The sequence below is a fragment of the Carassius gibelio genome, chromosome B9 (genome assembly GCF_023724105.1).
Source record: "Carassius gibelio isolate Cgi1373 ecotype wild population from Czech Republic chromosome B9, carGib1.2-hapl.c, whole genome shotgun sequence".
NCBI lineage: Eukaryota > Metazoa > Chordata > Actinopteri > Cypriniformes > Cyprinidae > Carassius > Carassius gibelio.
Genome location: NC_068404.1, coordinates 27,160,167 through 27,174,853, shown reverse-complemented (window position 1 = coordinate 27,174,853; position 14,687 = coordinate 27,160,167). Strand labels below are relative to the sequence as shown.

The 14,687-nt window shown below is 36.7% G+C and overlaps 1 protein-coding gene across 1 annotated transcript in view; it reads left to right on the top strand.

Annotated features, from left to right (window-relative positions):
• Positions 1 to 14,414, top strand: part of LOC127965566 (sodium channel protein type 1 subunit alpha-like) — a 45,919-nt gene extending 31,505 nt beyond the window's left edge. The window contains exons 18-27 of the mRNA XM_052566390.1: positions 1,910 to 2,042; positions 3,439 to 3,593; positions 3,773 to 3,946; positions 5,050 to 5,172; positions 7,878 to 8,150; positions 8,291 to 8,344; positions 8,440 to 8,577; positions 8,823 to 8,927; positions 9,274 to 9,550; positions 10,622 to 14,414. Coding sequence (XP_052422350.1) covers positions 1,910 to 2,042; positions 3,439 to 3,593; positions 3,773 to 3,946; positions 5,050 to 5,172; positions 7,878 to 8,150; positions 8,291 to 8,344; positions 8,440 to 8,577; positions 8,823 to 8,927; positions 9,274 to 9,550; positions 10,622 to 11,805 — 2,616 coding nt within the window. The 3' untranslated portion in view covers positions 11,806 to 14,414. The remainder of the gene's footprint in view (positions 1 to 1,909; positions 2,043 to 3,438; positions 3,594 to 3,772; positions 3,947 to 5,049; positions 5,173 to 7,877; positions 8,151 to 8,290; positions 8,345 to 8,439; positions 8,578 to 8,822; positions 8,928 to 9,273; positions 9,551 to 10,621) is intronic.
• The last annotated feature ends 273 nt before the right edge of the window (positions 14,415 to 14,687 follow it).

The window sequence follows — 14,687 nt, the reverse complement described above, 5'->3', positions numbered from 1 at the left end:
TTTTTTCCTTGTTCTCTGTCTCACAACTTTAATGTGATCTATCTTTACAGCATTTGTTAGATGCTCTCAAGGTTTACAATGAGAGGAGACCTGCAAGACCTTTTCAATATGCTTCCCAAATAACCGTTTAGACAGCTTTTACCATGCATGAAAAAAGAATATGTTTCTATCTATTGGATTGTTTGGGCACTTCAGATCCTGCCATAACACTTATATCATTCTCGTTCATCTTCAGTCATAGATAATAGTGTTAGCGTTCTCTTTCAATCGTTGAGTTACAATTGATTTCAGGTCTCTCTGCAAATGCATACACAGCTATACAGAGCTAACAATCAAGAAACTATGGAAGTTCTAAGCGACCATGCATTATAATTTTTTTCCTTCTTGTTTTCTCGTTATAACGACTTAATTTTTTCATTATCTCTACATAACGAAAAACGTTTTCTCGTTATAACGACTTAATTTTCTCATTATCTCTACATAATGAAAAACGTTTTCTCGTTATAACAACTTAATTTTCTCATTAACTCGACACAATGAAAGTTGTTTTCTCATTATAACGACTTAATTTTCTCGTTATCTCAACATAACGAAAGTAGTTTTCTCATTATAACGACTTAATTTAATTTTCTATTTTAGGCTTTCATTGTTATAACGAGAAAACGTCTTTTCGTTATGTTGAGATAACTAGAAAAGTAAGTCGTTATAATGGGAAAACAAGAAGGAAAAAAATTATAATGCATGGCCGCTTAAAACTTCTGTAAGAAACGGTTCTTATTCAGAATTAAATTAATTGGACAAGCCTTATAAAGGATCACAGAGTATTTGACATCATCGGATTGATTGAAGATTTTGTCTGAAGGCAACTTGTAGAGAACATTGTGATAGCAACCTTACCACACAATGCATGAGCTGATAAAATGCTTATTTTCAATGCAATGTAAGTAGCTTTGAATAAAAACGTCTGCCAAATTCATAAATGCATAACAATAACTATCCAAAGTAATCACTTTTATCTGGGAGTTCCATTACTGAAACATACTACAGTAGATATCCAAACCAGTTGCATTGTTGCTCAAACTGATTGTCGAAATGACATTAGACAGAAAAGGTCTTGGGCCAAACAAGGACTCGAGCCATCCAGACGTCTTGGTTGCATATTAATTTCATCATAGCATGCTTGCATCATTCAACAATCTGCATTAGCTGAAAATCTAACTGATGGTACATTTTTAGCAGACTCCACCATGTTCACCAGGACAGGCTTAATATAATTTCAGCTTCAGTGTTTATTCAACTTTCAGTGTTTGTACAATCAGGGGCTCCGCTATGGTTTCCGGGCCCCCTAAACATTATTGAATTGTGGCTCCCTCTTCCTCGCCGGGCCATTGTCCATTTTTTTTTTAATGTTTTTTATTTATGAATTGTTAGGGTTTCGCTGACGTTTATCTTTTAATCCAAACATAAAAACATTATTTACCCCATTTGTATCTGTGAGGCATTTGTTAAAAATTTTCCCTGTGTGTTAACATCAGTGATTATGGCTGTCGAATGTCTGACTTCACTCAATGTATTTTGCCCCGCCCCCAAACATATGATTTGACTATCTGTCGAATATCAGCGAGATTCATTTATGAAAATCCTTAGTCGGGTACACCACTACAAAAAACGAATGATACACGGATTCAAAGGGGTTAAAGAAAGAGCAATTTGTTAAGTACCCCACTGTTTAAAAGAAACCAAAACGTCATATTCTATATGAATGGTTTTAAGCACTCGAGATATCAGACCAAGCAAGGCTTATTTCTACTTTGCACAGTGACTCAGCTGAAACGACGGACTGACCCTGTGCACATGTATCATCTCCTCCGTGTTGTCATAGTAACGTGTGTCTGTGCTGCTCTTGCAGAAGCTGTCTGACGTGGCTCCCAGCTCTTCGGAGGGCAGCACGGTGGACCTCAGACACTTTGGTAAAGATGGAGAAGATGCTTTGGACTCTGAACTTGAGGAATCTACGGATCCAGAAGCCTGTTTCACACCAGGTGATGCTGCTAATAGTTTCTTCACCATAATAAGACGGTGGGAAATGCCATGTTATTTACAATGGGCCCAAATAAACACTTAAAAATTCTGAAGGGAAATGCACATTGTTTTATTTGTCTGTGCGTCACTCAATCTGAAGACTCAAATCACTTTCAATAGTGTTTGAATTTAACTAACCTAATGACAATAGGCAGAATAACACATGGCACACATGGTTTTTATCACGTGTTCCGTCTCTGTTTTGAATGCTTTTTCTATTGAATAAATTTTATGCGTATTAATAATATTTTTCTTGCATGGATTTATTATGTTTTGAAGCTTAAGTCAGGCTTAAAACGTTCAAATGTCATAGGATTGGATAACTAAGTGGTGTTTGTTTTAAATAAATATATTTTTTAACCATTTCAAGACAAACATTTCACAACAGGAACATTAAACAACAGTTCTTAAAGGAGCACTCTGACTTTTTGGGACTTTAGCTTATTCACAGTATCCTCCAGAGTTAGATAAGTCCATACATACCTTTTTCATTTCTGTGCGTTCTGTAAGTGTTATTTGACGCACCCACCGCTAGCCTAGATTAGCACAAAGACTGGATGTAAATGGATACTGTTAGCATAGTAATCCCAATAAGTGACAAAATAATGCAAACATTTTCCTATTTACATGTTGTTATCTATATAGTCACAGCGTGTACAAATAACAAGGCTATATGAGACAGAGGCCATTTTTAATCATATAAATACTGGGAACTATATTCTCAATAGGCGTAGGAGCACAGCTAATGTTACTTGGACGGAGTGGTTACTTGGTCGGAGTGTTCCTTTAAGATGAAAATTTATGGACAAAATTTGTGGCACCACTTTGTGATTGTAAAACTATGAACATAGTGTGGCATGTTCATAGTTAATGTGATAAACAGTCTTGCTTGTGATGTTCCTGCCTTCATACTAGTTAGTTAAAAGTATTTGGAAAAAATGAAAAGTTGAATCAAAAATTGACAACATCAAAAAAAATTCCCTCCAAGATATAGATGAATTTATTTCTGTATCAGAACAGATTTAGAGAAGTGTAGCATTGCATCACTTGCTCACCAATGGATGCTCTGCAGTGAATGGGTGCCGTCAGAATGAGAGTCCAAACAGCTGATGAAAACATCACAATAATCCAGAAGTAATCCACAGCACTCCAGTCCATCAGTTCATGTAATGTGAAGTTTAAAGCTGCGTGTTTGTAGACGTTATAGACATTTGAACTTCAAACCTTCGCTTTATGTTGGAGAAAATAATAATCCATAATAGTCCATCCCACGTTGTCTTTTTAAATCAAACTCATTATTATACTTATTCACCACCTTATTTGTTAATCTCTGCAGATCTATTCTTTGTTTTTCAGGGTGTGTCCAGAAGTTCCCGTGCTGCCAGGTGGATGCAGAAAAGGGCATGTGGAAGAAATGGTGGCTGCTGAGACAGACGTGCTATAACATCGTGGAGCACAGCTGGTTTGAGAGCTTCATCATCCTCATGATTCTGCTCAGCAGTGGCGCTCTGGTGAGGGAAGTGCACGTGTTGTTTTGTTTGTCAGTGTGTCACAAGGTACAGCCTTGACTCGCTTTCAACAGAGTTGGACGTTTGACGTGAACACACAAATATTGTTGGTTTTTATGGGCATGTAAAATCAGTATTTTAATTCTAACCCTTTATATCTTTACATCTCCAACATTTTTCAGGCATTTGAGGACATTTACCTTAATTCGAGGAAGACCATAAAGACCATCTTGGAATTTGCTGATAAAGTGTTCACCTACATCTTCATTCTGGAGATGCTGCTGAAATGGGTCGCCTATGGTTTTGCCAAATACTTCACCAATCTCTGGTGCTGGCTGGATTTTATTATTGTTGATGTAGGTTCAGCTTTTGATTGAATATAATATGTGCTGCACAAGATTACAGAGACAGTTGTGGTCGCAAGTTTACATACACCTTGCAGAATCTATATAATGATAAAACTATTTCACATACAGATGTTTACATATAGTCCACAAGAAAAAATAACGGATGAATTTAACAAAAATTACCCCATTCAAAAATTCCCATATGCTTGATACTTCTTGAATGATTTGCGATGTCTGTCTCTTGTTTCTTATGAGCATGTACATTGACTGCTGTTCTTCAGAAAAATCCTCCAGGTCCTGTTTGTCTTAAGTTTTTTTTCAGGATCTTCTGCATATTTGAACCCTTTCTAGCAGAGTCTAAATGATGTTTTACTTTATTTGATGGACTCATAAAAATACGATAATAGTGCAAACATTCACTGATGGTCAAGAAAGAAGCATGATGCATTTTTTATATATATATATAATTACTTTCATTTAGCTGGTTCTGCAAGGTGTATGTAAAACCAAAAACTGATAATTATGCTGTCATTAATTTACACGTATATCATTTCATTCCTCATAATAGGGATAAGATACTATTATATATTTTAACACTTTATTACTATTTCGAATAACTTATATGTTTTCTTTTTAGTTTTCATTAAAGTTTTGTTAATATATAGAAACATTTTTTGCTTTTTATTTTATTTTATCAGGTAAATAATTTGCATTGGCAAGTACTGTAGCTGAAATAAAAGTTATTATGTATAATAGATAAATAGTTATATATAATAAATAAATAATTCCTTCACTTATAATTCTTGACAGTGAAATGACAGGACTATTTGGCATTTAGCTCAGATTTTGTCTGCAAGTTTGCAGATATTTGCGATAAGTAGTGAGATTTGCATGAGTCTTTGATTAGTGAACTGGGGGCTAAAACAACGCAGGCAGCAGGTGCACATCAATAAAAGCACCATTATCAAGAGTGCATTGGAAATGATGGCTTTTTGTGTGTGTTATGCATGTGGGTATTGCTGTCTGATAACAGAGTGAACTAGACATTTGTACATTTAGAAGAAGAACCCGCAGAGACTGCTTTTCTCCTAATGAGCTCTGTTGATGTGTAGGTCTCTCTGATCAGCCTGGTGGCCAACGCCCTGGATTATTCAGAGCTGGGCGCCATCAAATCTCTCCGAACCCTGAGAGCCTTCCGACCGCTCCGAGCCCTCTCACGCTTTGAGGGAATGAGGGTAAAATCTCTTAATGTGGACTATTTATTCATTTACATATATAAATCATTATTTTTTAAATCTGCTTACATAGAAACGTAATGGAATTTGATCATATACATCTATATAAGGACTTCTGAAATGGATCACAAAAGTTAATCAAAGCTGTCCTAAGACAAGAACGGGTATTGTTTTGGTTTTTGATGAAAGGTTTTGATACACTTCAAATGTTGACTACTGTAGAGAGGACTCTATTCAATCAATAGCTGCATTTCCACTGTCAGGCCAGTGCAAGCCAGGGCTTAAAACGGGCCGGGTGGGGTTGGGCGGGGGTAATAGCCTCGGGCCAGTAGCACCGAGGTCAGAATAGTGCAGGGTTTCCACAATCAGGGCCTGAAGCTCCGCTGCGCTTCACTAAAACACGCCCTTTACACGCTTCTCATGAACAACGTCACGCAACCCCATCATTTCACCAACAAAGAGAAGTTATCAGAAAACTTAGAAATAAGTCACTGGAACTACTCAATCACAAAACGAACATGATAACAGTGGCCGTTTGTTTGCATGCTTTGTTAAATATTTAAGTTCAAAAGAATCGATGTTTTACTATAGAATAAGTGACACATTGATCATAATGAATTAATGTATCCGGACTCAAAATTAGTCACACAGAAATAAATAAATCAAATAGAAATACATTTATTTTTTACGTTTATGAAAATAGCCTGCTTTTTCAGTCGAGTCCGTTTCTGTTTATTTGTAGCCACAGTAGCCTATATCCGTCACATTAAGAATTAATGATAATCTCTCTATTTTTATAATGTAATATTAAAGTGATTTGTAATCAAACATGTAAATTGCACATAAGGCTGTTTAAAAATAAAAATGTATTATAGGCCGATAACAAGTTTTTAAAGAGATAATACATTTCTACTCCAGATTGTAGCAATTTAAACAGTGGATGACTTGTTTTCATGATAGATATATTCAAGTATACATTAAACATTATAAAACAGGTAAAAAAATGAATATACAGTCTAAATGATGTTCAAATTGATTTCATGTTGACTTGTAGAGCGTAGAGGAAATGTGTGCCTGTTGTACAGTAGATCATGATTGTGTCTTTTCCCTCTGTCTCGTCCTTTCACTGTCCCAGCTAAAAGTGTGTCACAGCATGAGTCCCCAATAAACCTGATCAGTTAACAAGACTGACGGCAACCTCTTTACACTTTCCTCATTTTAGACAGTGCAGAAAATAAGCTGGATTTGTGTCTTGATTTTCCCTAAAATGTTTTTAGAAATTGAGTAAAATTGATTAACATGAACTCGTCCTAAAAGACAATGAACAAGAACTTCTTATTGGCAGCAGGGTGCTTGAAACCATTGAAATTCAATTGTGACATAATCCTGTGTCTGGTCATCGTCAAACAGTTACAAGCTGTGAATTGCAAGCGATGTTAGGGAGCATTGACGTGCTGCTTTATGTAATGAGCTCAGGGGCGGGGGTCGATAGTGCTGTTATTGACCAAACGCTTGTGACGTTGCAATGACTTCCCCTCACGTGGCAATCACTGATCTCTCCTCTGTTTGTATTGACAGTGTCTAGAAATGCACTGTGCTGCTGAGTGCCTTTAACATGTGCTTTCATTTCTTTTTGTGTTCGTTCATTTACAGTAAACGTTAATACTCTGGCTTCACCGTACTTCTTAAAGGTCATGCTTTTTCATGCCAAGGTTGTCAAGATTGTGCGTCATTCAGAACTGAATTGAGAGGCATCTAAATAGCATTTCGATTCCTGTAAAATAATATATGAATTATATAAATTATATTATAATATAATACAAAATGATCATTTTATTATTTATTTATCATTTATCATCACAGATAATCATTTTATCAGGTTAAATTCACTATTATAGAGAGAGAAAGAGAAAGGGAGATTATGTATTCAAAATGTAATATTTTATACTGTATATGTTTTATTATTTATATTTTATATATTCGCAGCCTAATTTCTTTAAATTGCTCCAAATCAACATAGTGTGGTCACATTTCAGATTCAGATGATTTTTCAATTCTGAACTTTGCACAATCATCCAAACTATAAAACAGACAAAATAGTGAGTACACAGATCGACTTGCACCAAGAACTTTCCCTCCATTCCTGTTTCTTTTTTCCCAGCTTCCCTCGATCGTTATGGTCATTGCCGGTTATGATGTGTCCTCCTGTCATTGTTACTGCTAACCATTACGCACTCGGCAGACTCTCATTGCACTCATGTGTTTTCCTCTCTTTACCAAATGTCAACAGAATAAAATACGGATGCACTTAGTTTTACGGGTGTATCAGGCCTATAATAGAGCAGGGTGATATGGCAAAAAGTTATATACGTATGTGATATCAATATTGATGTTTTCACTCTGAAATTACCTAACAGCATGCTGCTTTTATTTCACTCAAATGAATAATCATTTCATCCAATCCACCATTATATTTAAGAAGATTCAAAATATTTAATGGAAAAAACAATAAAAGTCACGTTTTTATAAAAACACTAGCTAAACATGAGAAATAAACAATATTTTATCAATATAATATAATTTTACTGTTCATTTTTGAGTTGCGGCAAATTAATCATTGAATGATCTGTAAAACAAAGTGCTTCCGTGACGATTGCACATTATTCATGACGCTTTGTGAGTTTGTGATGTTTCTGTTGACGCAGGTGGTTGTGAACGCTCTTCTGGGCGCCATCCCCTCCATCATGAACGTCCTGCTGGTCTGCCTCATCTTCTGGCTCATTTTTAGCATCGTGGGCGTCAACTACTTCGCCGGGAAGTTTTACGAATGTGTAAACAAAACCTCGGGAAAGCGAATGTCTTCCACAGATATCCGTAATATAACGGAGTGTCTCGGAAACCCCGATGAACTCGAATGGAGAAATTTGAAGATTAACTTTGACAATGTAGGAAATGGATACCTGGCCCTGCTACAAGTGGTAAGGCTGCCCTAAGCATTTGATGGTCAATAAATATGAGAGAGTTTTTGATTTAGATTGTATTATAAAATATTATTTCCCATGCAAAATAATTACACAAATCAAAAAATAAAATGTCAAGTTTTCTTCATTTTGTCAAGGCCACTTTTAAAGGGTGGATGCCCATTATGTATGCAGCGGTAGACTCTCGCAATGTAAGTCTTTTTTAATTGTCATTTCACAGCTGCTTCAGTAATATTTCATTCACAATTATGATTCACCATTCTTATAATCATCTCCATCTCTGCAGGTAGATGAGCAACCAGAGTATGAGGTGAATCTGTATATGTACCTCTTTTTTGTCATCTTCATCATCCTTGGAGCTTTTTTCACATTAAATCTCTTCATTGGCGTCATCATTGACAACTTCAATCAGCAGAAGAAAAAGATAAGTATATATACTATAAGCTTGACGACAAAGCCATCTGCTTCTAATTTTGTTTAATATTTGTTTCTTTTAATGCTAGTTTCCTGCAAAAAAAAAACATTTGAAATGATTTTGACTCAGATATTTCTGAGTATATATAATAAGTGTGTGTACCCAATGGATGCTCTACAAAAATGGTTTTACAAAGTATATACAGCCAGGCCGTTTCAGTCCCAAAATGATCTTTTTGTCTCTTCTGTCTTTACTTTGGGGGTCAAGACATTTTCATGACAGAAGAGCAAAAGAAATACTACAACGCTATGAAGAAGCTAGGCTCAAAAAAACCTCAAAAACCCATTCCAAGGCCAAAAGTAAGCATTTCTTTGAAAAACATTCTTGTCATCATATCATGCCATAACTTTTCTTTTTTTTCTTCTATGAAATCCAAAATGAGGCAGAATCTCTAATCTGTTCTTTTTTCCATAAATCTAAAGTTTTTGGTTATTTTTTTCTATATATATATATATATATATATATATATATATATATATATATATATAGACTGCTGTTAAGATTTCCCCTATATAAATCACGACCACTTTTGTTATGAGGAATAGAGAAGCACAACAATTCTGCCTCACAGAAGATATAAAACAAAAAGGGGCTGGAATGACTTGATGTTCATCTTTTTATGTATAAATTCTCATTTGTTTTTAGAACAAGATTCAAGGATTCATCTTTGACCTCGTAACCAAACAGGCATTTGACATTTTCATTATGGTCCTTATCTCGCTCAATATGCTCATTATGATGATGGAGACGGAAGAGCAGTCAAGGAATAAACAAACGATGGGAGTGCTGTACTGGATCAATGTTGGTTTCATTGTGCTCTTCACCAGCGAATGTGTGCTAAAGATGGCTGCGCTACGACAGTACTTTTTTACCGTCGGCTGGAATGTATTCGACTTTATCGTGGTCATCCTGTCTATAGTTGGTAAGATCTGCAGTATGATGAAGAATTGAACCTTTACTAAGCAATTGTTTTAATACTCCTTCCATTTTTTACAGTTGCGTGATCAACCAATGCAATGCATAATCAACAAAATATCTTCTTTTCTACAAACCAGCTAACATTTAACTGCAAAATAATCACAAAAGTGCAGTACTACTTAGTTATTGACACGTTAGTGTGATAAAGAAGCATGAATGAATGACAAAATAAAGAGTGGTGTGTGCTTGATGTAAATTATGCGCAATAACCGAAAACACCCATGGTCACATGTTTGAATGGTCAAATTGGTGACCAATGTTTTGTGAACATAAATAGTTGGGGGAAAATTAAGTATGCGTCAGTCAGTATATTCTGTGCATTATGGGCCAGATTTACTAACAGCTTATGCCAGCGCAAACCATCATTAAAATAATATGTAGAGATTTACTAAAGACGCGCAGTGAAGAATTAGCACTGTAAAGGCGTGGATGCAGTTATTTTTGCACCTGACTTTACTCAATATGTATTTACACAATAGTTCCCATTGCAAAATTTATGAGAGGAGAGTATTAAAATGAATCATGCAACGTGGTTTACTGAAATTTGCGCTCGTCAATAATGACTGGTATTTGCGCCATTATTTGACTTAAACGCCCATCAGCGATGTTTTAGAATTCACTCTTTTGCTAATTTGCCCTATTTAGTAAATCTGGTCCTAGGTCTTAAAGTGACAGCAGCCTAATAAACTTGCTGCCATCTATGCACTTACTCAAATTCAATTTTGTTTAAAAGTTATTTTGTACAAGTTTGGTAAAACACAAAATAAACAAGCCTTCAGCATAAATTTTTTTGGACATACGACAACTATCAAAATAATTTATATACTGTAGCGCTTGTCACAACAAGTTATTAAATTGTATTTTAAAGCAAAAAATACCTTGAAAATGTCGTTTAAAAGTGATTCAGAATTTAGAAGGACACACAAAAAAAACAAGCCTATTTTATTAAATTCTGTTGGGTGAAAATCTGTCATTTTGGTTGTAAAAAAATCACTATATCCTTCTGTCGTTGCAGGCATGTTCCTGGCAGAAGTCATTAAGAAGTATTTTGTCTCACCCACCCTGTTTCGCGTCATTCGCCTCGCCCGGATCGGCCGTGTGCTACGTCTTATCCGAAGTGCCAAGGGAATACGGACCCTTCTGTTTGCGTTGATGATGTCACTTCCTGCCCTTTTCAACATCGGTCTTCTCCTCTTCCTTGTCATGTTCATCTACGCCATCTTCGGCATGTCCAACTTCGCCTACGTCAAAAAATCGGCCGGCATTGACGACATGTTCAACTTCGAGACGTTTGGCAACAGCATGTTGTGTTTGTTTCAGATCACCACCTCGGCAGGCTGGGACGGCCTTCTGGCACCAATGTTAGTTACCAATGATTCCGAATGCGACCCGAATAAAACCTTCCCCGGCAGCCAGGTTAAAGGCGACTGCGGGAACCCGCCCATCGGGATTTTCTTCTTCGTCAGCTACATCATCATATGCTTCCTGATCGTTGTGAACATGTACATCGCCGTCATCCTGGAGAACTTCAGCGTGGCCACGGAGGAGAGCGCCGACCCCTTGAGCGAAGACGACTTCGATAGGTTTTACGAGGTTTGGGAAAAGTTCGACCCGAAAGCCTCGCAGTTCATGGATTACGACAAGTTGTCAGACTTCGCCAATTCTCTGGATCCACCTCTGCGAATCCCCAAGCCCAACCGCCTGCAGCTGATCTCCATGGATCTGCCGATGGTGAGCGGCGAACGCATCCACTGTCTGGATATCTTGTTCGCTTTCACCAAACGGGTTCTCGGGGAAGGCGGCGAGATGGACATCCTTCGCGGACAAATGGAAGAGAGGTTCATGGCCTCCAACCCCTCGAAGTCCTCTTACGAGCCCATCACCACAACCCTGCGCAGGAAGCATGAAGATATGTCTGCTGCAATCATCCAGAGAGCCTATAGGAGCCACATCGTCCGACATAGTATAAAGAAGGTCCGTAATGCACACAGAGAGACCAGGCAGCAAAACGGGAAGGTCCCGAATAAAGAGTCTGTTGACGATGAAAAGTGCGATAATAACAGCGCTTGGGAAAACTCTGATGCAACGCCCGCCACGTCCTCTCCGCTGTCGTATGATAGCCTGACGCAGAATGCCACAAACAAATACAAGAAGGACAAACATGAGAAGGAAGTGGAAGACAAAGGAAACGGCGTTTAGAGTAGCATTACAACCTTGTTTACAACTTATTTGTCAGGGTCAGGTGACCTTGTCTGTTTGATGTGGATGTCTATGCCTGAGCATACTTGAACTTTGTGCCTATTCTGGAGCTGTGATTGGCATGAGTTAGGCAGTGAAGCTGCTACGTCTAACCTGTTTCACTCGCTGGCGAAAATGGCGATGGACCAAATGTTGTCGTTTTCTCTAAGTGTTGTGATCTGATCCATTTTCTTTGTGTGCTGTTCAGCAGATTTGTGTGTCGGAGATACATTCAGTGTGTTGCATTTAGAGTTGAAGTGTGTGATTCTTGTGCCACTGGTTGCACCAGACCTTAATGGCGAAATATACTAAAACAGAGTGTGTAATTAAAGCATACATGATATAGATTATATACAGTATTTATTATCATAATTCAAATTGATCAAAAGAGACAATGAAGAGATTTATAATGTATCATGTTACATTAATAACACAAAATGGCATCAACTCAGCATATTAGAGTGATTTCTGAAGGATCATGTGACACTGAAGACTGGAGCTATGCTGAAAATTCAGCTTTGCATCATGGGAATACATTTTAAAATATATGAAAATAGAAACCAGTTATTCTAAACTGTAATAATGTTTTGCAATATCAATGGTTTTACTATTAATGGTATAAATAAATCACTGTGATATATGAAATATCAGTTCATTTTACATTGCCAACAAAATAAAAATAAATATACTGTACATATTTAATATATCACCTAGAAAACAGTTGTTCCGTTTGATGCAACAACAACAACAAAAAAAACAGGAAATTGGTTGTCAGTGGTTCAAAACTTGGCTAGATAACTTTACTAGTCAAACCCTAAAGGTACATGCTGTAACCACACCATTTTGGGAGCACAATAATATAGCACTAGTAAAAGATATGGGACTGTGTGTTCTTGTTGAGACGTCACGAGTTACTGTAACTGAACAGGAATATTGGTGCTTCTGTAAGTGCAGAAATGACACACTTCCTCTTTAAATGTCTTTTTTTTTTCAACAGTTTGTGTTTGTTTGGAGAATTTTGCATTTCTCTTGTTTGTTTTTAAGTGAGCGTGATTTTTTGCGAGGTTGCTTGAGACAGAGTTGATGTACTTCTTTTCTTCTATTGACTGTTGCGGTCGGTTGTCGATACACGTGTAATTATAGTTGCATGAAGGCTCACCTGTAGTCACACAAGTTTCCCACTCAGTATTTCAGAATGGCTCAGTGCCTCTCAGGTCTCTCTTCAACACGCTAGAAAGCCATTCGCACACGTGCCTTCCCTACGCAAGAGCATGCAGCAAACACTTTCATTAAAAACCTCAAGACATCCTCACATCCTGAACTGTGAAACCTGTCTGATTTCAGTCTTTTCTGTAGCTGCGTCGCTGATATTGCACTTGAAACAGCTTCATAGGAATAATTCACCCAACAGTTAAAATTGTCTGAAAATGAACACACCCTTATGCTATCCAAGGCGTACACTAGTTTCATTGGATTTGGAGAAATGTATCATTGCATCAGTTGCTCACCAAGGGATGCTCTGCAGTGAATGGGTGCCGTCAGAATGAGAGTCCAAACAGCTGATAAAAACCTCACAATAATCCACAAGTAATCCACACTACTCCAATCCACCAGCTGTTTGGAGTCTCTTTCACCAAATTTGATGTAGAAACATTCTCATCTACATCTTGGATGACTTGAGGGAGAGTAAATGTTCAGCGAATTCTAATCTTTCGGGTGAACTGTTTTTAATAAATCATTTAGAGATCATCTGTTCCCATCTTCTTCACTTCTGCATCGTAGCGGGATTCATCAACGGTTGTGAGTCCATTTTTGTATATGAACTCTGACTGGGTCGGGTAGCTGTCTTAAGACAAAACTGCATCTTTCAGCATTCGAATCTTTGCATTTTTAAAGATTTCTCTCGTATGTGTAAATATTTTGTAGAAATATGCAATCTGTTGTATCATTTCTGTAATGCATAAATTATGGATTCTAATCTATTTAGGGAATGTGAAAGGTTTAAAGTAAAAGGTTATATGCATCACAAAAATACTAAATTATGCTAAAGTTATATGGAAAATATAATCTTTTTGATTATGTTGGAGCTAAAATGTTATTGTGAAATATGGGCATTTTATTTGTATAATGCATTCGGTTTTTATAAATAACACTGAGGAATTGTGTTTTGGCATTTTGTTTGCTGCGTATTTCACCAAATGAAGATTCTAGTTCTGTATATTCCTCTTATCAATGTTGACGTGTCTTCACAATGACTGAAGACTGACGGGATAGTGTGTATTTGTTTACATTTTTAAAGTTATGAATGTTATCATTACATTTCGTTTCATGTCAGAGACTCGTATGCTCCACATAAACACAGTCGTAAGTGTAACTGCTCCATGTGAATGTGAAATATATTGAGAAAATGAATTCTAGATATATTATGAATTTCTATGAGATGAATATCAAAATAGCATAAGACATAAATCACTAGCTTTTATATGCATCATGCTTGTAGTCTGTGAGTTAAACTGCATGCGAGACATTGCTATGGATCAGTTCTTTAAGCTAAAAGAATAAACTCATCACATACCTCACACCTGATACAGCTCTGTGTATTCACTATTGTGTTTAGTGTTTTTAGTTTCATGAATTTTGGTTTTAAAGGTCAAAGCACCTCTAGCCATTTTTACAATCCTTGACTTGAGTATGCATATTATTTTACATTTTTTTTTCTTCCAAAGGTTTGAAATAATTATGTTTTTTTTTACTCTTTGTAATTATGTTTGTTGTCCTGAAGACTGGAGTAATGGCTGCAAAAAAACAAAAACAAAAAAATCAGCTTTGATCACAGGAATAGA